General features: G+C 54.8%; 2 protein-coding genes across 2 annotated transcripts; one reads left to right on the top strand and one right to left on the bottom strand.

Annotated features, from left to right (window-relative positions):
* Positions 1–511: 511 nt before the first annotated feature.
* Positions 512–13,550, bottom strand: fbxl6 (F-box and leucine-rich repeat protein 6). Its single transcript, XM_042332318.1, has 10 exons — positions 13,487–13,550; positions 10,261–10,822; positions 6,369–6,527; positions 4,414–4,477; positions 3,605–3,736; positions 3,227–3,334; positions 2,687–2,800; positions 1,892–2,123; positions 1,349–1,589; positions 512–998 (listed from the first exon to the last, which is right to left on the bottom strand). Exons 2-10 carry the CDS (start codon positions 10,755–10,757, stop codon positions 815–817), a joined length of 1,731 nt encoding a protein of 576 aa, XP_042188252.1. The 5' UTR covers positions 10,758–10,822; positions 13,487–13,550; the 3' UTR covers positions 512–814.
* Positions 13,551–13,808: 258 nt separating this feature from the next.
* slc52a2 (solute carrier family 52 member 2) lies at positions 13,809–24,678 on the top strand. The gene is made up of 6 exons (XM_042332459.1): positions 13,809–13,845; positions 16,476–16,637; positions 18,237–18,379; positions 19,629–20,472; positions 21,646–21,769; positions 23,488–24,678. The coding sequence occupies exons 3-6, from the start codon at positions 18,250–18,252 to the stop codon at positions 23,698–23,700; spliced, it is 1,311 nt and encodes a 436-aa protein (XP_042188393.1). The 5' UTR covers positions 13,809–13,845; positions 16,476–16,637; positions 18,237–18,249; the 3' UTR covers positions 23,701–24,678.

Here is a 24,678-nt window from a genome sequence, read left to right as displayed (position 1 = left end):
AGCCACCCGGCTGATCACTGTGACGGATTTCCTTGGTGTGTCAGACACCGGGCTGATCACAGTGATGAGTTTCTGTGTGTGTCACACTTGGCTAACCTGAAAGAAAAATGCCTTCAAACTTCAGAATATAAAAGTCTTTCTTTAGTTAAATCCCTTGGATCACCAGGTCAAACAGAAAAAAAAAACACTGCCCCAAATCAAGTCTCTAATTCTTGATTATAATCCCACATTAACAGCTACACACAAATCCATAATGTAATATGTACATTATACATCAGCTCTGCTCAAACCAGGACAACGCAGGCTGATGGACACCAGCACAGACCAGCATTTTAAAAAAAAAGCAATTGCCTGTACTCTACAAAACACACACCTGAGACACACTTTCCCCACATGTTCCCCCACTGAGCTGTGGAGGGCGGGGGAGGGGGGGATGAAGGTGGGGTAGAGGGGAGGGAGGAAGGAAGGAAGGAAGGGTGGTGGAGAGGGCAGGGGAGAAGGGGGGGGGGGGGGTCAGTGGGGGAGGAGGGGGAGGTTGCGGCAGGCAGGAGGCTGAGGCACAGCAGGAACAGTTGGATAACCACTTTATTGCTGCACACCGTGGAGTGGAATGGAGTGGAGCGAGCTCCAGCGTGGGGCTGTTCCCTATGTTTCTATCCTCCGTTCACCCCATGTGCTTCCAACTCTATAGAACCCGATACGCACACATTTCTTTTCCCCACCATCGTGCCCCAACCACACTGCTCGCCCGGAGACGCGTGCCGGGGGAAGCGAGGAGGGAGGGGGTCCTACAGCTCGTCCCCCCCTCCCCGGCTCAGTGCCTTGCCCGGCGCTCCGTCTCTCCTGGTGAGCTGAGGTCCTCGCGGCTGGCCAGTAGCTTGTTGACAAACTGTCGGATCTCCTCTTCGCCGCGGTAGATGCGTTTGAGTCCCCGCGGCAGGCAGCGGCAGGAGGTCAGGTTCAGGTAGCTGAGCGCTGGGCTGCTGCTCACCACCACCCTGAGAGAGACCACACACAGCAGCACGTCAGCACACACTCACCATCCTCAGCACAGGCGATTCAGTGGATCTGTACTGGTGCTGGCTCCCCCACTGGAACTCTCTAACCCCATTCCCTGCTCTCTCTCTCTCTCCCATCGTGTCTGTGCTGGTGCTGGCTCCCCCACTGGAACTCTCTAACCCCATTCCCTGCTCTCTCTCTCTCTCCCATCGTGTCTGTGCTGGTGCTGGCTCCCCCACTGGAACTCTCTAACCCCATTCCCTGCTCTCTCTCTCTCCCATCGTGTCTGTGCTGGTGCTCGCTCCCCCACTGGAGCTCTCTCCTCTAATCCCAGGACAAAAGCGGTTACCTGATAGCGTCCAGAGTGACCTTGGTGGCGGCGAGGTTGAGTGAACGCAGGACGTGGTTGCCCTGGGGCCCGGCTAGGATGCCCATGGCCTGCTCCAGGTCCTTCTCCTTGTAGCACTGGCCGGTCAGGTCCAGGTCCCGGAGTGAGTGACGCCACTTCAGGGCCATCTGCTCGGAGCCCTGCTTGGCCAGCACCAGGTTGGTGGTGCTGCAGTACAGCCCCAGGAACAGCCTCTCCAAGTCTGCAAGCAAGACATCGGTCGGTCCTCAGGCAGGGCAGAGTAGCACAGAGCAGTGATACAATGGAGGGGGTTTAGTGCGGCGGGGAGGGGGTAAGGCTTACTGTGTGCGCTTGGGGGGGCGGTAGCAAGAATAGGGGTATAGGGTATGGCGGGAGCTAACTGTGTGTGGGGCGAAGTGGCGGAGCAGGGGTCTTGCTGTGGTGGGGTAGCGGAGCGAGGGGAACGTACGGGTTAAGGCCGGGGGCTTGTGTGTGTGTTGGGGAGGGGATGGCGGGGGGAATGGACGGCGGTGCGGGGCTTACTGTGGCAGGGCAGCAGCTGCAGTCCGGCGGCAGTGATGCGGTAACAGCCGCGCAGGTCCAGGGTCTGCAGACGGCAGGACATGAACAGCAGTTTTCCCAGAACCTCGTCGGTGACCAGCGAGAAGGAGGAGGTGGCCAGACACAGCTCCTCCAGCTGACAGAACCCCACCCCCGACGACACAGCCACCCCACTCCCCTTCGGGAACCAGGTCAGGTTCAGCAGCCGCAGCACCTGGGGTGGGGTGTGGGTGGGGGGGGAGAGAGACAGGCGTGAACTTGAGCAAAAGAGAGGCTTATATTATACAGTGTAACACACATACTTATGGAGTCCTGCAGCTCAGTGGTTAGAGCGAGAGGACCCGGGTTCGATTCCCGGGCAGGGGGAAACGTTGGGCAAGTTTCCTTACTCCGCATGCCTCTGTTTACCCAGCAGTAAATAGCGATGCGGTTGTTGGTGGATCGCTTTTCCAGGGGTAATAAACCCTTCAGAATAAAAATAAATTTAAAAAAATAATAATAATTTGGTCACTGAATCCACGACTGTTTGTGGGTCGCTGCTGTGCGCATTTCACCCACAAAATCTACAGTCCATTCACTTTACCGTATATTCTGTGATAGCAATACAGCAATACAGGCCACTTTGAGACGTCTTGAAGACGTGATAAGGCGCTCTATCAAGTGCAAGGATTATTATTGTTAGTGTACAGTGTGAGCAACACACAGACTAACAGTTACAGTGTGAGAGTAACAGAGAGGGTTACAGTGTGAGAGTAATAAAGAGAAGTGGTAGGGTACCTGGAGCTTAGGACAGCTGGCCTGAAGCAACTCGATACAGAACTGGAAGTAAGCATTGCTCTGTTTGATCTCGGTGTTCACCTCCAGCAGCCGTAGCTCAGTGCAGCAGCCACCCTGCGGAGATAGCCATAACATACAGTTATATAGCCGGCATCTCCGTCCCCCCGTCCCCCAGCCCCCACCCACTCACACACACAGCACAACACAACCTGGGGAGAGAACCATAACACAGCTACAGGCCAGCACCCGACACAATCCTCCCCCCACCCAGACATATGTGGAAAACCCATCACCAGGCGAAAGAGTCTCCAAACCGAGCTGAGATTTCCGTATATCCCACCTACACACGGAAAGCCCAGAGAAGGATTGTTGGAGGAAGAGTGAGAATGGGATTGAGAACTCGAGAGACAGCGGGGTGTGCAGTTACTGAATGCGAGCTCGGCAGCTGATGGTGGGCAGAGAGGAGAGGGGGGAGGAGGAGACTGGAGAGGAACCTGACAGGACTCTTGACTCTTAAACTCCCCCCCACCCCCGACTTACCACAATGGCGTTAAAGATGGAGTTCAGACGGGTGCTGTAGGTCACACGAAACTGCTTCAGTTTGTGGCCGGCAGCTTCCAAGTAGCTGACCACAGCCGCGGAGTCGATCTGCAAGGACAGAGCCACAATACAGGATCAATACAGAACGCCCCCCACCCACCCCCCACCCACAACAGCAATACAGGCCACTGCGCCCCCGCAGCATCAATACTTATCATGTCTTTGAGACTTCTCAAAGCGCTTCACAGAATATACTGTTTGTGGGACACTGCTGTGAGTGAGGACTGACCCAGAGGCCAGAGTGAAGGCAGGTCGAGAGGTGGGGGCAAGGTGGGGGGGGTGGGCGGGGGGGGGAATGTCTGTCTCATGGCCACCTACCACAGAATGCTGCAGGTTCAGACTCTCCAGCTTGGGGCAGTGTGTGGCCAGCCGCTCAAACACATCGGAGGTCACGCTGACACAGTTAGTGAGGTACAGAGACACCAGGTGAGGGCACGACTCCGTCACAGCCTGAAACAACAGCCAAACAGTAATCAGAGAGACTGCTCGATCGGGACCTTCACTGTTTCCGCTGTCTTGCTGCCCCCCCGCCCCTTCTCGCTGTCCCCAGACACCCAAACCATGCCCCCAGTCCCCAACCCTTCCCCGGGGAGGGGCGCAATTATAAACGCATGTTTTTGCTGCTGGTATAACACGGCGCAAGCTATAAACGGACTTGTTGGGTATTTAGCGTACTTGTAATGGTCTGTGTTGCGACGTATCCGGGTGTTTGGTTGTGGAATCGTGTGCGCGTACGGTGCACATCTGGGCGCCATCCGTGATCAGCAAGCGCCCCTTACCGGGGTGTGTGCTGAAACGCACATGTACGTAGTGCGCACGGGAGCATTTCCCGACTGCGTTTAAAGCGAGCGTGCCAAAAAGCACGTGCACATCCTGTGTGCCGTTAACCTGTCCACACTCCCCATAAAGGATGGGGGCGGGAGATGGGGAGGGGGGGGGGTGGTACAACACTCCACTTGTCACAGCGTATTGCGTTTCTTCATTCTGTGATGGGATTTGATTCCTTTTGAGATACGTGTAGATGTATGTCTACCGATAAATATAGATTTAGTTTAAAATTTTTAAAAATTGACGGCGGCTCCCAGGTGGAATGTCCTGTCTGGATGTCCGACGACTGGAAACCTGACCTGCATGACGTAACCCACGAGATTGGTCCAGTGGCAGAGAGAAAACTCCCGAAGCTGTGTAAACCTGCGAGGACAGGACAAAAGAGAGAGGGAGCATCTCACCGTTAAACAGGCCCCAAAACTCTCCACTTTACCACATAACCTCTATGTTCCTTTTCAACAAGGTCAACCTGCTCACTGCCTCACCACAGCAGGAAATGTCACGTTGACCAGGGAATATCACACTGAACAGAGAATAGAGAGGCTGGAATTATTCTGCTTAGAGCAGAGAAGGTTGAGGGGAGATTTAATAGAGGTATTCAAAACTATGAGGGTTTTTTATACAGTAGATAGGGAGGGTCAGTAACCAGAGGACATAGATTTTAGATAATTGGCACAAGGGGCAAAGGGGAGATGAGGAGAATTTTTTTTTTTTTTAACCCAGAGAGTTGTTACGGTCTGGAACCCACTGCCTGAAAAAGTGGTGGAAGCAGATTCGATAATAGCTTTCAAAAGCGAATTGGATAGGTACTTGAAAAGAAAAAAATAGTAGGACTATGGGGTAAGAGCGGGGGAGTGGGACTGATTGGGTAACTCTTTCAAGGAGCGACACAGCCACGATGGATCGAACGGCGTCCTTCTGTGCTGTAAGATCCTATGATCCTATAAACTGGGAATATCACACTGAACCATCGGTGGCCGTGCCTTCAGCCATTACACCCCAGAACTCTGGAAATCTCTCCCTCAATCCCTCTACCTCGCCCCCCTCCCTCCCCACCTAAAGACTTTCCTTTTTGATTGTTTATGGTCACCTCCCTCCTCCCTCTCACTCTCTCTCCCCCTGGCTCAGTATCAGACTACGTCACTGTCAAGTGCTCCGGGACGCTACCCCGTGTGAAGGGCGCGATATAAATGCAAGTTGTTGCAGTTGCTGAACAGGGAATATCACACTGAACGTCTCAGCAACGAGCCTCTGGGTGGCTCGAGTACACTGACATGCTGGAGACACTGACATCTCAGCACGAGGGGGAAAGCGACTCTCTCACCAATGCTGATTGAGGGTCTCCAGGGTCATAATGTGTCCATTGGAGACTCGGAATATCGGCTGGCCCTCGATAACAGGAGCTGCCAGCATTCTGACAGGGTCCCGGGCTGAGCCAGGATGTCAACACAAGGCACTGGTCAAACCTCAGCAAAGCTACTCTGTACATTTCAAATGTTCCGTACTCGAGAGCTCATATTGTAAGAGGCTGGAAGAGAGGAAAGTGAGCATTGGTGGCAGCAGCACTGAATAATAATAATAATCCTTGCATTTGATAAAGCGCCTTTTCGCGTCTTCGAGGCGTCTCAAAGCGCTTCACAGAACACACTGTGAAGTGAATTGACTGTATATTTAGTGGCCCAAATGCGGCAGCCAATCGCGCACAGCAGTGTCCCACAAACAGTCGTGGATTGAGTGACTAAATTATAATTTTTTTTTTGAAAATGCAAAGGGATTATTATCCCCGGAAAGCGACCCGCCAATCGACTAACAACCGGGTTCCCACTTACTGCTGTGGAGTAAGGAAACTTGCCCAACTTTACGCCCTGCCTTGGAATCAAACCCAGGTCCTCTTGCTTGTGAGGCGAGTGCTCTAACCACTGAGCCACAGGACTCCACAATAGAGGTCGGGAGGTGAAGAAACATTTACACAAGCCATTGGTTAAGCGATAGCTGGAATACCTGGGTAGCCACCTGTTTACAGAACAGAGTTCAGAGCAATGGAGAGGCCACACGGCTGAGGAGGTATAGGTAAAACATGGGTCTGTTTTCACTGAACCAGCGAAGGTAAGAGGGGGACCTGACAGAGACTGTTAACTTGCCCCCCAACTCCCACTCAGCTCAGGGTCAGGCTTCGTCACCATTAAGCGCTCCAAGATGCTACCCACGTGAAAGGTGCTATAAAAGCGCAAGTTATTGTTGTTGTTGTACAAACCTTGCCACTCGCAGCCAGTCGAGAGTGTTCTGGATCTTTCTCTGAATGGGAGGAAGCTGTTGGTTACCGGGCTGTACCCAGCAGTAGCCGATGGTGACTCTGTGCCACAGGCTGGGGCTAGCAGCGGCTCCATACCACAGGCGGCAAACTCGCGACACCCTGTAACACAGAGCACAGCGGTCAGGGCAATCCGTGCCATGCTGTGCCGAGACACAGGAAGATAAGACTCCTGTCCTCGCCCGGCATCACGGCTGAACCGTAATCCTTACATTTCATACACCTTTCATATCATCTCAAAGTGCTTCACAGGGTTTAGCGTCACCTGTAGTGACTGTATTTTGTAGGCAATGTCCTATAAACAGCCATGAAGTGAATGGCCAATTTTATCGGGGAGGGGGAGGGGATTGTCGGCCAGGACACCTTTTCGATTTGGACCGAGGAATCTTTTAACAGGCAGATGGGGCCTCGGTTTAATGTCTCACCCGAAGGACGGCACTTTCCACAACGCAGCGCCCCACCAGCACTGCACTGGAGGGTTGGCTTAAATGGTGAGCTCAAAATCTGTGGGCTGATCTGACTGAGGTATGTAAAATAATATAATAAAAAGAATCGATAAGTTTGAGAATGGATGACTCTGCCCTCTGGTGTCGGAGTGAAAACAGGGGAAGTGGTCTTAACATTAGAGCCAGGACGCTTAATAATAATAATCTCCCTTATCACGTCTTCGAGACGTCCCAAAGCGCTTCACAGAACACACTGCAAAGTGAATTGACTGTATATTTTGTGGGTGAAATGCAGCAGCCAATTGCATACAGCAGTGTCCCACAAACAGTCGTGGATTGAGTGACCAAATTATTATTTTTTAAAATAATAATCCTTGTATTTGATATAGCGCCTTATCAAGACAATGCTATAGAGACGTTGGGACTTCTCAAAGCGCTTCGCAGGATATACTGTAAAGTTTGATGTATTTTGAGGACAAAACATATTTTGTTAGAGATGAGATGAGGGAGCATTAACTCACCCAGAGGGCCGTGAGAGTGTGGGACTCACAGCCTCAGAGGCAGAGTAAACTGGGATGTTTTTAGATAGTTGGGGAAATAAGGCTGTTAATAGGTAAGGAGCAAGGACGGGGAAAAGGGGTTAAACGATCTGTCAAAACCTGGTAAACTGTAAGAATTGGCTGGGCTGGTTCATTGATCTGCTGCTGGATTCAATACCCGAGCACGGCGAAACCTTCCTTAGGCAAGTTTCCTTACTCCATATGCCTCTGTTTGTTAGTTAATTGGCGGATCACTTTCCACGGATAATAATCCCTCCAAGAAAAAAATAATAGATTTGAGTCACTGGTACGGGACACTGCTGTACGCAATTGGCTACACATTTCTCCCACAAATATACAGTCCATTCACTTCACAGCATCTTCTGTGAAGTACTTTGAGACGTCTTTGAAGACGTGAAAAGCGTTATATCAAATGCAAAGATTATTATTGTTGTTATTATCTGCAAATTTACAAATTGTACCAGAATGCAGATCATGTGTAGAAATGGAAAAAAAGCAGTGGCGCTAACACTGCTCCCTGGGGGTCACTGTTTATATCTCTCCATTGTGAAAACCTACCCTGTACCCCCACCCCACCCCCCCCACCCTCTGGTTCCACAGCAGCGTACTACAAACAGTGGATTGAGTGACCAAATTATAATTTTTTTTGAAAGGATTCTTACCCTCGGAAAAGCGATCCGTCAATCGGCTAACAACCCGGGTTCCTACTTACTGCTAGGGAAACAGAGGCGTGTGGAGTCAGGAAACTTGCCCAACATTTCGCCCCCCCCCCCCCCCCCCACCCCGCCCGGGAATCGAACCCGGGTGCTCTTGCTTGCGGTCAAAAAAATATGGTCTCTCATTCCACGTCTGCTTGCGGAACCCTGCTGTGCAAAATCGGCTGCCGCGTATCGCCCACAAAATACACACAGTCGCCTTCACTTTCCAGTGTAAGGGCTTTCCTGCGAAGGGCTTTGAGACATCTCAATGTTGCGATAAGGCGCTATAACAAATGCAAGAACTATTACATTTTAAAAGATGGGGCTCTTGTCACCGGAGCTGACCAGGATGCCCTGATGGAGGCTGCGATGATTTTTGAGGGTTCACAACAGGATAAATGTGATCAATGATTTGCAATGTGATCATGACTGAGTCACGTGGGAGCATAAACTTGGTGATAGTCACAAAGAGGAATTAAAGGGGAGGTTAAATGCACTCTCTTTTTGCCCTTCCCTGTAAACCTGTGTGAACGTGGGGGTCTCGGACATAAACCAGAATTGAACCAGACGGGATTAAGAGGAGGAATTTTACAGGGTTTGAGGGCAGCGAGTGGGGGAGTGGGGTTTGGGCTGGGCACCCGCGCACACTGTGTCTGTGAAGAAACGTCCAGTGACTCAATGCCCACCTTTGATCTGTTCCAGTTAAAAAGTAATTAACTCACTTTATCACCGACCTCCTCGTACAGGACATCTTCTTCGCGCATAAATCACAACACACAGGTAAGAAACACCCTTAGAAACGCATTCACTTCGGGTCTAACCGGTTACAAAGCTCGGTCGGATGGTTATTTTGTCTGAACGCCAGAGTCGGTCCGCGTTTGATGCAGATCGAGCAGAACTCTGCAGCTCGCGTCCTCTCCCACACCAGGCTCCGTGACCCAAATCACCCCCACCCTCGTTCGGCTCCACTGGCTCCCCATCCCCCAGAGGATAAGAGTTCAAAATCCTTGTCCTCGCCTTCAAAGCCCTCCATGGCCTTGCTCCTTCCTACCTCTGTGACCTGCTGACTTCTTACCCGCAGGCGTAATGATAATAACCCGTCCTGCCCCACGTCCCCCGCCCAACCCACCATCGACGGGTCAGGCCTTCAGCCTCTCTACCCCCACCCTTTGGATCTCCATCCCACAGTCCCTTCACCTCACCACCACCCCCCTGCCCGCCCCCTTCTTGCCACCTTCAAGGCACGTTTCAAGATCTTCCTCTTCGACCGTGCCTTCAGCCACCCTCCTCTCCCTACCCAGCCTACCCTCCACCCCTCCTGATCCCAACCCCGAGCTCGGGTCCACATCCCTGACTGTTCAGCGCCTTGGGACGTGCTCCCGACGTGAAAGGCGCTGTGTAAATGAAATTTGTTGTTGTTGTTGTTGATGCGTCGTTGTCACCTCCCCCAGTGACTGCGTAGTGGAGTGACTGTGTATTTTGTGGGACGCAACGCGTGTCAAGTGTCCCACAAACTGACATGGATTGAGGGAACAGGTAATCAGAGGCGCGTGGAGTAAGGAAACCTCCCTGGGGTTTCGCCCTCGACAAAGAATGACCGTTCTTGATCCTCACCTTCCCCACAGGCTGCTACCAGGCCTACAGCAGCCGAGTCAGTCACTGAGATACAGGGAATGGGGGTTAGACTAGAGAGCTCCAGCGGGGGAGCGATAGGGAGAGAGCAGGGAATGTGATTAGAGTAAAGAGCTCCAGTGGAGGAGCTGAGAAGATGGGTCGGGGCAGTGAACAGTTGGGTGTGATCCGTGGCTGTTGGTGAGGGGGCCGAGGGAGACGGGGCGGTTGAGGGTTGGAGGTGGGGCAGTGGGGAGTGGGCAAATTTGAGGGTGGCCAATTTAAGGCAGGGGGGCAGGGCAGTGGTTGAGGCTGGGGGCGGGGCAGTGGGGGAGGGAGTGAGGCTCGGGTGGGGGGTTTGAGTGGGGTGGAGAGGAGTAAGGCTGGGTTGGAGCAGTGGGAGAGGGGGTTAGACTGAGTGTGGGGCAGTGGAGAGTGGGGCAGTGGAGAGGGGATCAGGCTGTGGGTGGGGGTTTTGAGTGGTAAGGTTGAGGGTTCGGGATCTCTGCGAGAGCCTTACCTGCACAGGAATGGCACGGCCCCTTCCGACGACACGATGTAGTGGAAGATGTGCACAAGGACCTCGGCGGGCAGCTGCTGGCCCCATCGGTCCACCTCAGGCAGCCCGTTCTCCTCCTCCCTCACCTCCGGCACCCCCACCTTGTGCAGGGCTTTGGCGCTGCGCGAGCTGACCTTCTTGAGGGAAACCCGGTGCCGAGAGAAGCTCGGAGGCAGCCTGACTCTAACCCTGCGGCTGGGGTTCCGCCTACCAGTGCTCCTCCTGACCCCCAGCTTCTTGGAGGGCCGTCTGTCCGTCTCCTCCTCGTTGGAGATGATCAGGAGCATGTCGTTGTCTGTCTCGTGCACCGTGTAGTTGGGACGGTTTCTCCTCAGGGTCCTGCGGAGGTTCCTGACCGGCTTCAGTGAGCCCACTCTGGTGTTAGACCGGCGTTGGCTCTCCACACTGCCACCCTGTTTCGGCAACGGGCGTCTGAGGGTGTGGTGGGGTATCTCCATGTGCCCGCTCAGCTCTCCTCATCAAACTCACTCCTCACCCAATGTAACTCACCAATAAACAGTCACTGCAACCAGAGGCAAAGCCGTCAGCGTTGGGAGGTCTCCATATAACCGCCCCACCAACCCACCACCTAATCCCCATCCCCCGCCTTAACGTGCCTCTTTACATACGTTCAATTTTTTTTAGAAAATTATACTCAACAACAAATTGCATTTACTTTCACTTGGGGAGGATGTCCCAAGGCGCTGGACAGTTGAGGTCTGTACCGCAGTTGGGTGCTGAATTCGAGGGAGGTGGAGGGCAGGGATGGTGGAGGTTGGATGATGACAGAAGGCACGGTCAAAAAGAGGAAGTCTTTTGAGATGGGCCTTGAAGGAGGCAAGGGAGGGGGCAAGGCAGAGAGGCTTCAGGATAGAGTTACAGAGGGTTGGAGGTATGTTGGTGGAGTGGGCAGGGCAGGGGGAAGTGGAGCAGGCCGGTGCCCGCCGGGAGGAGGGGGCGGGCGGGCGGGTCGGGAAGATTTTCGGAGGTCACAGAGATAGGGTGGAGGCAAGATCATGGAGGTCTTTAAAAGCAAGGAGTATTTCGAACTCGATCTTCTGGGAGACGGGAAACCGGGTGAGGATGGGGTTGATAGCGGAGTCCTGTAGCTCAGTGTTTAGAGCACTCCCCTCGCAAGCGAGAGGACCTGGGTTGGTTCAATTCCCGGGCAGGACGAAATGTTAGGGCAAGTTTCCTTACTCCACACGCCTCTGTTTACCGAGCAGTAAGTAGGAACCCGGTTGTTAGTCGATCAGCGGATCGCTTTCTGGGGATAATAATCCGTCAAAGAAAACATTTGGTCATTCAATCCACGACTGTTTGTGGGACGCTGCTGTGCGCAATTGGCTGCCGCGTTTCGCTCAAGTAATATACAGTCAATGGACTTCACAGTATACTCTGTGAAGCGCTTTGAGACGTCCAGAAGATGTGACGAGGCGCTATATGAAATGCAAGGATTTATTATGATGATGGGCGGGCGAAACCTTGGGCAAGTTTCCTTACTCCACACGCCTAATAATAATCCCTCCAAAAAACCAAAACAATAATAAATTGGTCATTTTCAATCCATGACTGTTTGTGGGACATTGCTGTGCGCAATTGGCTGCCGCGTTCGCCCACAAATATACAGTCAATTCACTTTACAGTGTGTTCTGTGAAGCGCTTTGGGACGTCCTCCCGACGTGAAAAGCGCTATATCAAATGCAAGGATTATTATTATTATTATGATGATGATAGGGTCACAGAGCGGGAGAGGACACAAGCCGCAGAGTTTCAAATAGTCTGTAACGTGTGGCGGGAAGGGGGTTGGGAAGTCCAGGGGGTTGGGAAGTCCAGGGGGTTGGGAAGTCCAGGGGGTTGGGAGTTGGAGTGGTCAAAGCTAAAAGGGTCTTGGTGGCCCGAGGCAGTGGCGGAGGCGGGCGATGCTGTGGAGGTGGTGGTGGGGGGGGAGAAAGCTGAACGGGTCGAGGCACCGATGTGATGTTTAAAGGGCAGTTCATATGCAAATTGACGGGTGTATTGTACCGTGTGTGTGTGTGCACCCCCTCACACACACACCCTCCCGCGCACGCCCCTCGTGTACACCCTCCCGCGCGCACACACACGCCCTCCTGCGCACGCCCCTCGTGTACACACCCCGCACACACACCCACCCTCATGCTCATGCCCCTCCTGTATATATACAGTACCCCCCCACACACACACACACACACACCCTCATGCGCACGCCCCTCCTGTATATATACACAGTACACCCCCCCCACACACACCCTCATGCGCGCGCCCCTCCTGTATATATACACAGTACACCCCCCCCACACACACACACCCTCATGCGCACGCCCGTCCTGTATATATACACAGTACACCCCCCCCCACACACACACCCTCATGCGCGCGCCCCTCCTGTGTATATACAGTACCCCCCCACACACACACCCTCATGCGCGCGCCCCTCCTGTGTATATACACAGTACACCCCCCCACACACACACACTCTCATGCGCACGCCCCTCCTGTATATATACACAGTACACCCCCCCCACACACACACACCCTCATGCGCGCGCCCCTCCTGTATATATACAGTACCCCCCCACACACACACACCCTCATGCGCGCGCCCCTCCTGTGTATATACAGTACACCCCCCACACACACACCCTCATGCGCGCGCCCCTCCTGTGTATATACAGTACCCCCCCCACACACACACACCCTCATGCGCGCGCCCCTCCTGTGTATATACAGTACCCCCCCCCACACACACACACCCTCATGCGCGCGCCCCTCCTGTGTATATACAGTACCCCCCCACACTCACACACACACCCTCATGCGCGCGCCCCTCCTGTGTATATACAGTACCCCCCCCACACACACACCCACCCTCATGCGCGCGCCCTTCCTGTGTATATACAGTACACCCCACACACACACCCACCCTCATGCGCGCGCCCCTCCTGTGTACACACAGTACACACCCCCCCCCCCGTGTTGTGTATACGGAGCACACACCCCACCCCCACCACCGCGTACAGTGTGGTGTAAAACTCCCCTCACACACAGCCCTCAGACACACACACACACACACACATATATCTGTACAATACACCCCCCCCCCCCGGGCCCGCCCCCCCCCGGGATAAACCGCCACCGCCGCCGCGAGCTCACGTCACCCACTCACCTGATCGCTGCCTCGGGGGTCCCGCCCCCACCACCGCGGCTCGCGCACGCCGATTGGCCGCCGCTCCTCCGTCTGCCCCGCCCTCCCTCGCTCCGATTGGCCCGCTCGCCCGTCCCTCCGGCCCGGCTCCGCGCGGCTCCGATTGGTCCGCTCGCCCGTCAGTCGCACTCGCTCACTGAGCGCCGCCCCGCCCTCCTCCCCCCCCTCTCTCTCCTGATTGGCCCGCTCGCACGTACGTCACTTGGCTCTCTGCGCGCGCCGCTCTTGCTCTGGCTCCTCCTCCTCCTCCTCCCCGGCCCCGCTCCCGCCAGCCCCCCCCCCCACCACCTCCGCCGCCGCTGCCGCCGCAGGCTTTAAAGGTAACGTCGCTCCACCGGCCGGGTCACGTGCTGCTGCTGCTGTCCACTTTGAGCCGACACAAATTCCCCAGGGGGTTATTATACTGATGTGTGTGTGTCTGAGCCTCAGTCACTTCACTTCACTCACTCACTCACACATGAAAGCCACGTCACACAGAGCCACAGCCCTGACAGCCCCTCCTGAGCTGCATCAACACCGGCTGCAGACGTCAGCAGCTCAGCAGGTGGCCAATTACTGGACCCCCCCCCCCCACCCCCCAAAAAATATGGGGTCAACTGGAAACCCCCCCCCCACCCTAAACCCCCACCCCCCCACCACACCCCAACCCCCCCCACCACACCCCCAACCCCCACACCCCCAACCCCACCCCCCCACCACACCCCCCCAACACCCCCACACCCCCACCACACCCCCAACCCCCACCCACACCCCCACACCACCCCCACACCCCCCCCCCACACCCCCCCCCCACACCCCCAACCCCCCCACCACACCCCCAACCCCCACACCCCCAACCCCCCCACCACACCCCCAACCCCCAACACCCCCCCCCCACACCCCACCCCCACCACACCCCCCCCACACCCCAACCCCACACACCCCCACCAACCCCCACACCCCCAACCCCACACCCCCCCCAACACCCCCCACCACCCCCCCCACACCCCCAACCCCACACACACCCCCCCACACCCCCAACCCCACACACCCCCCCACCAAACCCCGCGCGCCCCCCCCCCGGTCTTTCGGGTTTAAAAACACGCACGGACTTCTCACCCGGACGACCGCTCGGAGGGTCGGGCGGCGTCGATGGAGAGCGAGAGAGAGAGAGAGAGAGGGTTTCGGGTCCGAGACCTTCTCGGGGGTGGGGGGTTGGTGGGGGGCATCGTCTTGAATTTCAAAGCGCTACCGCCAATGCGAGGATTATTATTATTATTATTATTATTATATTATTATTATTATGAGCCTTTCCCGGATCCCCGGGACTTCTCGTTCGACACAGCAGCGCCTCGTCACGTCCTCGAGGCGCCTCGAAAGGGGTAGACAGAGGCGCGTGAGCGGAGTAAAGGAACTGGACCGGGTTTTTTTCGCGCCCCCCCCCCCCCCCGCCGCCCGCCCGCCCGTCTGTCCCCCCGGGAACTGAACCCGGGTCCCCTGTCGCTGGCTATGGAACGCCTGTCCCTTTAAGAGGCCGGACCCTGCCAGCTCGGCCTTGGTTGGCCGGGGCCGCGGGGGCCGCCGGGGCCGGTCAGCGAGCGGGTGGGTCATTGCACTGCCTCACCGGGTCACAGCAGACACCGGTGCGTCAAGTGGGGGGTATCCCGGAGCCCCCGGTCCGTCTGCGTCTGTGTGTGACACACAGAGCCCCCGCTCCGGGTCTGTCTGTGTCTGTGTGACACCCAGAGCCCCCGCTCCGGGTCTGTCTGTGTCTGTGTCTGTGTGACACCCAGAGCCCCCGCTCCGGGTCTGTCTGTGTCTGTGTGACACACAGAGCCCCCGCTCCGGGTCTGTCTGTGTCTGTGTGTGACACACAGAGCCCCCGCTCCGGGTCTGTCTGTGTCTGTGTCTGTGTGACACCCAGAGCCCCCGCTCCGGGTCTGTCTGTGTCTGTGTGTGACACACAGAGCCCCCGCTCCGGGTCTGTCTGTGTCTGTGTGTGACACACAGAGCCCCCGCTCCGGGTCTGTCTGTGTCTGTGTGTGACACACAGAGCCCCCGCTCCGGGTCTGTCTGTGTCTGCGTCTGTGTGACACCCAGAGCCCCCGCTCCGGGTCTGTCTGTGTCTGTGTGTGACACACAGAGCCCCCGCTCCGGGTCTGTCTGTGTCTGTGTCTGTGTGACACCCAGAGCCCCCGCTCCGGGTCTGTCTGTCTGTGTGTGACACCCAGAGCCCCTGCTCCGGGTCTGTCTGCGTCTGCGTCTGTGTGTGACACCCAGAGCCCCCGCTCCGGGTCTGTCTGTGTCTGCGTCTGTGTCTCTGTGTGACACCCAGAGCCCCCGCTCCGGGTCTGTCTGTGTGTGACACACAGAGCCCCCGCTCCGGGTCTGTCTGCGTCTGTGTCTGTGTGACACCCAGAGCCCCCGCTCCGGGTCTGTCTGTGTGTGACACACAGAGCCCCCGCTCCGGGTCTGTCTGCGTCTGTGTCTGTGTGACACCCAGAGCCCCCGCTCCGGGTCTGTCTGTGTGTGACACACAGAGCCCCTGCTCCGGGTCTGTCTGCGTCTGTGTGTGACACCCAGAGTCCCCGCTCCGGATCTGTCTGTGTCTGCGTCTGCGTCTGTGTGTGACACCCAGAGCCCCTGCTCCGGGTCTGTCTGCGTCTGTGTCTGTGTGTGACACCCAGAGCCCCCGCTCCGGGTCTGTCTGTGTCTGTGTCTGTGTGACACCCAGAGTCCCCGCTCCGGGTCTGTCTGCGTCTGTGTCTGTGTGTGACACCCAGAGCCCCCGCTCCGGGTCTGTCTGCGTCTGTGTCTGTGTGTGACACCCAGAGTCCCCGCTCCGGGTCTGTCTGCGTCTGTGTCTGTGTGTGACACCCAGAGCCCCCGCTCCGGGTCTGTCTGCGTCTGTGTCTGTGTGTGACACCCAGAGCCCCCGCTCCAGCTCTGTCTGTGTGTGTTCCGCCCACAGTCCCCCCTCGAGGACTCCGCGTCGCAACTTTCCATTCGAGCGCCCCTGTCGCGTAGGGACAGGAGGAAGTGTGAAGCCGGGCTGATGACTGCTGATGATCCCACTGGTCACAGAGTGCTGCTCGTCTCACTGCGCACACGCCAGACCGGTTGGAGAGAGCAGGTACGTTTGCTTTGGTTCGGTTCGGTTCGGTTTGGTTTGGTTGGGGCTCGCTGCGCGTTCCACAGTGTGGCCGTGCCCAGAGCTGAGACGTGCGCAGACGAGCGAGTGTCTGTGCGTGTGAGTGTGTGTGCGTGCGTGTGCGCGCGTGTGTGTGCGCGTGTAACCGGCGCTCGCTGGCAAACGCACCCGACACAAAGACGCGCAGAGCAGTGCCCACTTGAGCAGGAAGGCAGGAAGCGGTCAACGTTTCCGCCCCCGGAAAGACAGTGACAAAACAGTTACAGCGGCAGAATAATAATAATAATAATAATAATAATAATAATCATAATAATCCTCGCGTTTGATATAGCGCTGTTCACGTCGGGAGAGGACGTCCCAAAGCGCTTCACAGAACACACTGTAAAGTGAATTGACTGTATATTTGTGGGCGAACGCGGCAGCCAATTGCGCACAGCAATGTCCCACAAACAGTCGTAGATTGAAAATGACCAATTTATTATTGTTTTTGGTTTTGGAGGGATTATTATTAGGCTCTGTGTGGAGTAAGGAAACTTGCCCAAGGTTTCGCCCTCTGCCTGGAATTGAACTCAGGTCTCTCGCTTGCAAAGCGAGTGCTCTAACCACTGAGCTACAGGACTCCACGTTCCTAATCCAGGAGTTGGGAAGTGCTCCCTTCCCCCTTACTTCCACAGCCTCATAAGCCTCCACCCCCCCCCCACCCCGTCGATCTGCCCGCTCCCTCCGCTCAGTGGGCTCCGCCTGCTTCACGTCCCCCGCCTTGACCCCCCCCCGCCCCGCAACTGGTGGACGGGCCTTCGGGCACTCTGCCCTCACCCTCTGGTACTCCGTCCTGCAGTCCCCTCCCTTTGCCTCCTCCAAGACCTGTCTCGAGACCCTCCTCTTCGACCATGCCTTCGATCGCCCTCCTTCCCCCCCGCCTGGCCTCCACCCTCCCCGATCCTGACCCCGACCCTCAGCCCGGGTCCGAAACGCTGATTGTCCCCTCGATGCGGGAACGTCCACGCAAGGTGAAAGGAGCTATACAGTGTAATGTTGTTGTTCTTGTTTATATATAATCATCCTTGCATTTGATATGGATGTCACAAAGGGCTTCTTAGGACTTACTGTAAAGTGCAGTGATCGTACTTTGCGGGTGAAACGCTGCGGCCAGTTTGCGCGCAGCAGTGTCCCGCAAACAGCCGTAGAGTGAGTGACCAATTTTATTTGGGGGGATGGTTGGCCAGGACACCCGGGATTGGCCAGGGATGGTTGGCCAGAGAAACTACCCTCCTCTTTTCGAATACACCCCACGGGATCTTTAACGTCCACCCGAACTGGCTCGGTTTAACAACGCAACACACCCTCAATGTCGGCTTAGACTATGTGATTCCACGACCTGACGTGGGGGCTTGAACCCTTTTATCTTGTGCTGAACAGTAGAACCAGAGGACACGGCCCGCGATCGAAGGCGGGTAAATTCAGAACAAATCTGAGCCTCGTACCTGAGACTTGACACCTGTCTCTCTCTCTCTCTCTCTCTCTCTCTCTCTCTCTCTCTCCCCCCCCACCCTTCCCCACCACCCCCACCACCCCCTCCAGCTGAGCGAGGAGGATGGCAGAGCTAACGTTGGCTAACCCTCTCCTCACTCATCTCCTGGTGGCGCTCTTCGGAATGGGCTCCTGGGTCTCGGTCAACGCCCTGTGGGTCGAGCTTCCAGTGGTGACAAAAGTGCTCCCGGAAGGTGAGTGGCGCATATCAAGCCCTCGCCGCAGGCGCACACGAGACACACCGCAGTTGTAATAATAAATAAATAACCTCGCATTTGACACCGCGCCCTATCACGGCTTCGAGACGTCTCAAAGCGCTCCGCAGAATATGCTGTGAGGTGAACCGACTGTGTGTTTTGCGGGAGAAAAGCGGCAGCCAATGGCGCACAGCAGCGTCGCCGCAGACAGTCGCGGATCGAGTGTCCGGGTTATTGTTTTTCTACCATTTTTGTTTTTCGGAGGGATTTGTAGCCCCGGAAAAGCGATCCGCCGATCGACTACCAACATACTGCTGGGTAAAGGGATGTGGGGAGTAAGGAGACGTGCCCCACATTTTGCCCCGCCAGGGATTCGAAGCCAGGTCCTCTTGCTTGTGACGCGAGTGCTCTAACCACTGAGCTTACAGGACTCCTGTGCTACAGGTGTGCTACAGGCACACGATTAAAGACACTACAGCCGCAGTCACAGATAACAGCCGCCACTCTATAGGTAACGCTACAGGTAAACCTCAGGCACTTCACAAAACAGGTTCACTCCGGGCAGAGGTGTATGGAGTACGTCACTGGAAATCTGCGTTAGAGTTAGTAACTAATGCACCTAATAAACTATACGTAAACTATGGAGTCCTGTAGCTTAGTGGTTAGAGCAGGTGGGACACTGATGTGCACAGTTGGCTGCCGCGTTTCGCCCAAGGCAAGTACAGACTATTCACTTTTCAGCATATTCTGTGAAGCGCGTGATAAGGTGCTGTGTCAAATGTAAGAATAATTATTATTATTATTATAATGTACCTAATAAACTATACTTACAGGCACACTACAAGAAGTGTAGGCCAGGCATGCCCTGTACACACTAGGAAGGTAAGACAGGGACAGAGAAACTCCACAACTCAAAGATTGTGGTAAGAATGAGTTGGCGGAGGAGATAATGTGGACCATGATAATCTGTTTTATCTTGTGCTGAATAATAGAACCAGAGGACGCGGCCTGCGATCGAAGGGGGGCAAATTCAAAACAAATCTGCGGAAACACTACCTGAGTGAGCGAGTCGTAAACTTCAGGAAACAGACGGCGGAAGCAGCAAATGTTGTTTCTTTCAAGAACAAATGAGATAGAGTTCTGCTAGGAAATGATATCTGGGGATACAGTGTTTGTTTGAGACACAACATGTTGAGCGACGGCCATGAACTTTGCCCAGCAAATTCTTATGTTCTTCTGTCCACAGGATGGAACCTGCCAGCGTACCTGACAGTGCTGATCGCACTGGCTAACGTGGGGCCTCTGGCTGTGACCTTGGCCTATCGCCTGGCCCCGGGGCTGCTGAACGAGGGCTACATGATCCACTTGGTGCAGGGGCTGAGCGTGGTGGCCTCGGGTCTGCTGGCCTGCTTCTGGCATCGGACGGTGTCTGCTGGCGAGCGGCAGGTCAGTGTGGCCTATCTCAGCCTGGCCTTCGTGCTGGCACTGGCCTGCTGCACTTCCAACGTCACCTTCCTGCCCTTCATGTACCGCTTGCCGCCTAGGTACATCCGCACCTTCTTTGTGGGGCAGGGGCTGAGCGCACTGGTGCCCTGCATGGCTGCCCTGGCACAAGGCGTGGGCAAGCTGGAGTGCCGCAACCAATCCCTGGGGAACGCCTCCGAGCTGCGGCCTGAGTACCTACAGGAGAACTTCGAGGCCTCCACCTTCTACTGGTTCCTGTTGGCGACCCTGTTGGTGTCCTGGCTGGCCTTCACCACCCTGACGCAGGTGGTCATGCCTCGGGCCCCTGGAGGCTCGGGGCCCGGGGGAGCAGGGGACATCGTGGAGTCGGACCCCCTCTCTGAGGATGATTCAGAGGCCAGCAAACAGGCTCCCCAGCCACAACCCCTACCCACGTTCTGGACGTCCAGAAACATGTACCTGCTGGCTCTGATGGGCTTCTCCAACGCCCTGGTCAATGGGGTCCTGCCCTCCATCCAGACCTACTCCTGTCTGCCCTACGGCTTCCTGACCTTCCATCTGGCTGTCGTCCTCGGCAACCTGGCCAACCCCATCGCCTGCTTCATAGCCATGTTCATCCTGTGCAGGTGAGGGACAGCCACAGTGAGGGGGGCAAGGGGCAAGAGGGAAGTGAGGGGCGAGTGGGAGGGGGGAGCAGGGGAAGGTACAAGGGGGAGAGGGAGAGCAGGAAGGGGAGAGGGCATAAGGGAGGTCAAATGGAGTGGGAGGTGAGGGTGAAGGTGGGGGCAGGGGAGAGGGCAATGGACAAGGGGGAGAGTGGAGAGGCGCCCAGTCCAGGCTGACACCCCGGCTCAGTGCTGGGGCCGCTCTGCGCAGTCGGAGACGCCATCCTTTGAATGAGACGTGAAACTTCGAGACGTCTGGTAAAGATCCCGCAGCTATTGGGAAAGAGAGGCAAAGAGTTTCTCTCTCTCTCTTTCTCTCTCTCTGTCTCTCTTTCTCTGCTGATGTCCTGGTCGGCAATTCCCCAGATTTAAAAACTGATCACTCACTTGACGGCTGTTTGTAGGGCGTCGCTGTGTGAAAATTGGCTGCCGCATTTGCCCACAAATACACACAGCCGCTACTCTTTACAGTATATCCCGTGAAGCCCTTTGAGAACGTCCTCCCAACGTGAAAGGCACTTTTATCAAACAATAATATAATAATCCTTGCATTTGTTCCAGTGCTGGATCACATCCCCACGACGACTCAAAGCGCTTCACAGAATATACTGTAAAGTGAATTGACTGTGTATTACTGTTGTCATGGAGTCCCGTGGCGTTTTAGTTAGAGGGCTCGCCTCGCAAACAAGAGGACCCGGGTTCGATTCCCGGGTGGGACGAAACGTTAGGCAAGTTTCCTCACTCCGCACATCTCTGTTAGCCTGGCAGTAAATGGGAACCCGGTTGTTAGTCGATTGGCGGACCGTTTCCGGGGGTAATAATTCCTTTTTCAAAAAAAAGTTAAATAATATCTTGGTCAGTCAATCCACGACTGTTTGTGGGACACTGCTGTGCGCAATTGGCTGCCGTGTTTTGCCCAGAAAATATAGTCACTACACTTTACAGATTATTCTGTGAAGCGCTTTGAGACGTCTCGAAGATGTGATAAGGCTCTATATCAAATGCAAGGATTATTCAAAGTTTTTTTTTCATCACCTTAAACCATTATTTAACAGCTCAATCTAGCATTCAGTGGCTGAGAGCTGTGGGAGGGAGGCTGTTGGTGGGTTGGTAACTGTGGTGTGTTTGTTGCAGGTCGGATGTGGTTCTGGGGATCCTGACTGTGCTCGGGACCATCTTTGGTGCCTACATCCTGGCTCTGGCAGCTCTGAGCCCCTGTCCCCCGCTGCTGAGAGAGGTGTCAGGGGACACGCTGGTGGTAAGTGCGGCGCAAACAGTCACTACACAAGGCCATTCGCCCAACATCTGTGTGTGTCAGCCGGGCTCAGTGTGTGTGTGTGTGTCAGCCGGGCTCAGTGTGTGTGTGTGTGTGTGTGTCAGCCGGGCTCAGTGTGTGTGTGTGTCAGCCGGGCTCAGTGTGTGTGTGTGTCAGCCGGGCTCAGTGTGTGTGTGTGTGTGTCAGCCGGGCTCAGTGTGTGTGTGTGTGTGTCAGCCGGGCTCAGTGTGTGTGTGTGTGTGTCAGCCGGGCTCAGTGTGTGTGTGTGTGTCAGCCGGGCTCAGTGTGTGTGTGTGTCAGCCGGGCTCAGTGTGTGTGTGTGTGTCAGCCGGGCTCAGTGTGTGTGTGTGTCAGCCGGGCTCAGTGTGTGTGTGTGTGTCAGCCGGGCTCAGTGTGTGTGTGTGTGTCAGCCGGGCTCAGTCGGTAGCACTCTTGCCTCCGAGTCAGAAGGTTGTGGGTTCAAGCCCCACCTCAGGACTTGGAATTACATCGCCTAAATTGACACTACAATACAGCTCTGGGGGGCTGTTTGATTGTCGGAGGTGGCGTCCTTTTGGTGAGACGTTAAACCAAGGTCCGTCCGGTCTGCCTGGTCAGGTGCACGTTAAAGATCGGGAGTAATAATTTATTTTTAAAAACAAAGTTAAATAATAATAGCGAGGCTATTCAAAAAGAGAAGGTAGTTTCTCTCTCTCTCTGTATCCTGGCCAACAATTCCCCCCAAATGGAATTGAAACCTCTCTCCATTGCTGTTTGCGGGATATTGCTGTGCGGAATTGTGTTGCCGCATTTGCCTACAAAGTACACAGTCACTCCTTTGAAGCGCTTTGAGACGTCTAGAAGACGTGAAAAGCGCTATATCAAATGCAAGGATTATTATTATTATTATTATTAAATCCTGTGAAGCAAGCGCTGTGAGATGTCCTTCTAATGGGGATAAGGAGTTATACCAAATACAGTTATTATTATGTCACACCACCTCGTCCCTCACTTTTATATTTCTCCTTATCAGATATTTATCTCATTCCCTCTTTTTAGCTAAATATGGATTCTGTCTGAACCAGGGTTCCACATCTAACCACAGTGTAAAATACATCCAATCTCTCCCTTTGCTCTATTTGGTAATCTCCTGATATCTGTGCCCTTGAGTTGCTGAGCAAACTATCTGTGGGAATGAACTGGCCTAAGGATCACACTGACAGGAAACAGGCGTTCAACCCCTGTCCCACATCCCAGGATGTTACTGTTGGAGTGAAGCTGCGCTCAGCAGACGAGGCCAAGACTTAATAATAACAATAATAATAATAATTGTTGCATTTGGTATTGCGCTTTATCACATTGCTGGGACGTCTCAAAGCGCTTCACAGAATATACTATAATTGACTATTTTGTAGGCGAAACACAGCAGCCAATTGCACCCAACGATGTCCCGCAAACAGTTGTGGATTGAGTGACCAATTTTTTTTATATAGAGGGATTATTTCCAGTGGAACAGCGATCCGCCAATCGACTAACAACTGGGTTCCTACTTATTGCTAAGTAACCAGAGGCATGTGGAGTGAGGAAACTTGCCTAAGGTTTTGCCCCGCCTGGGAATCAAACCCAGGTCCTCTCGCTTGCAAGGCGAGTGCTCTAAACACTACACTACAGGACTCCACTATAAACTACTCTCTATCTCTCTCTCTCTCTCTCTGTACCAGGTGTTGGGATGGATTAGTTTCACTGGTGTCTTCTCCTACCTGAAGGTGACGTTGGGCAGCCTGTTGCACGAGGCAGGCCACAAGGCGCTGATATGGTGTGGGGTTGCCATCCAGGCCGGCTCCCTGCTCGGGGCCCTGGTCATGTTCCCAATGGTCAGTATCTACCAACAATTCCAGGCCAGCGAGCCCTGTGTGGACAACTGCAGCCTATGACCTCCCTCCCAACCCACCTACCACATCCACTTCAGACCCAACTCACATCCAACTGGCCCTCACCCTCAACCACCTATCCACACCCAAACCAGCCCACCCACACAAACATTTCACCCACTGTTTATGTGAAGGCCTTCAGTGGGTCACACGGTGACGGAGGGAGACAACGATGCAAATCCTGGGCTGGGCTGTGATTGCCGTTGGTGTAGTGACTGTGTCCACCAGTAAGGGGAAACCATATTTTGTAAACCAAATCCGGGGGGGAACGCACATGTATAAAACCAACTCCGCACAATCGCTGATGCTGGAGAAGTGTGTTGGAGGGAATTAATGGCTGTGTCTCTCTTGATGAGTGTCTCCGGTTTACAATGTTATTGTTCTCGTTCAGTTTGATGCTGACATCAAGACGGGGGGGGAAGTTGGCCCCAGGGACACAATCCTGATCCGGGTCCTGTCCTGGGAATCGGGGGCATACAGCTGCACCCTTTCCATCAGCTACACATAGCCTTCGGTCTCCCAGCGACAGCCTTCCCTTGGCCCGAGAAAACGAGTTCTCTTCTGGGCCAACAACAACAACGACAACTGTCATTTATATGGCACTCCTCACACAGGGTATGGGGGGCTGCACAGGGACAGAGTCAGACACCAAGCTTGACGGGGTGGTGAGTGGCAGAGGTAACAATTAAGACCCCGATGAAAAGGAGTAGGATTTGAAGATAGAATCCCCAGATCCAACCCTCTTCGCTGTATGTGTGTGTGTGTGTGTGTGAGACGCTGCTCTGCGCAGAATTGTCACACAGTTTGCTACGGAAACATTCGACCACAATGACCAGTCAAGCACTGTGAAAGAGTGAGGGTCTCTACACTGACTGAGAGTGAGGTGAGATTGTGCCATTTTTTTCGCCACAGGCGGGTAAGGAGGATTGCTATCATGTGCCACGTTTGCTGGATGTTTATTAAATAATGACTTTTATCAAA

This window comes from Callorhinchus milii, unplaced genomic scaffold, assembly GCF_018977255.1.
Source record: "Callorhinchus milii isolate IMCB2004 unplaced genomic scaffold, IMCB_Cmil_1.0 Scaffold2, whole genome shotgun sequence".
Taxonomy (NCBI): domain Eukaryota; kingdom Metazoa; phylum Chordata; class Chondrichthyes; order Chimaeriformes; family Callorhinchidae; genus Callorhinchus; species Callorhinchus milii.
The sequence above is the reverse complement of the archived record's forward strand: the minus strand, read 5'-3'. Positions and strand labels throughout refer to the sequence as shown.

Bases quoted from the DNA above. Each gene is read 5' to 3' on its own strand.
- fbxl6 (XM_042332318.1), bottom strand. From the start codon at position 10,757: ATGGAGATACCCCACCACACCCTCAGACGCCCGTTGCCGAAACAGGGT. The intron at 4,478-6,368 runs GTTTGTACAACA...CTGTCCTCGCAG, and splicing joins GACTGGCTGCGAGTGGCAAG to GTTTACACAGCTTCGGGAGT. The intron at 2,124-2,686 runs GTACCCTACCAC...ACCCCACCCCAG, and splicing joins CCAGCTGTCCTAAGCTCCAG to GTGCTGCGGCTGCTGAACCT.
- slc52a2 (XM_042332459.1), top strand. From the start codon at position 18,250: ATGGCAGAGCTAACGTTGGCTAACCCTCTCCTCACTCATCTCCTGGTG. The intron at 18,380-19,628 runs GTGAGTGGCGCA...TTCTGTCCACAG, and splicing joins GACAAAAGTGCTCCCGGAAG to GATGGAACCTGCCAGCGTAC. The intron at 20,473-21,645 runs GTGAGGGACAGC...TGTTTGTTGCAG, and splicing joins GCCATGTTCATCCTGTGCAG to GTCGGATGTGGTTCTGGGGA.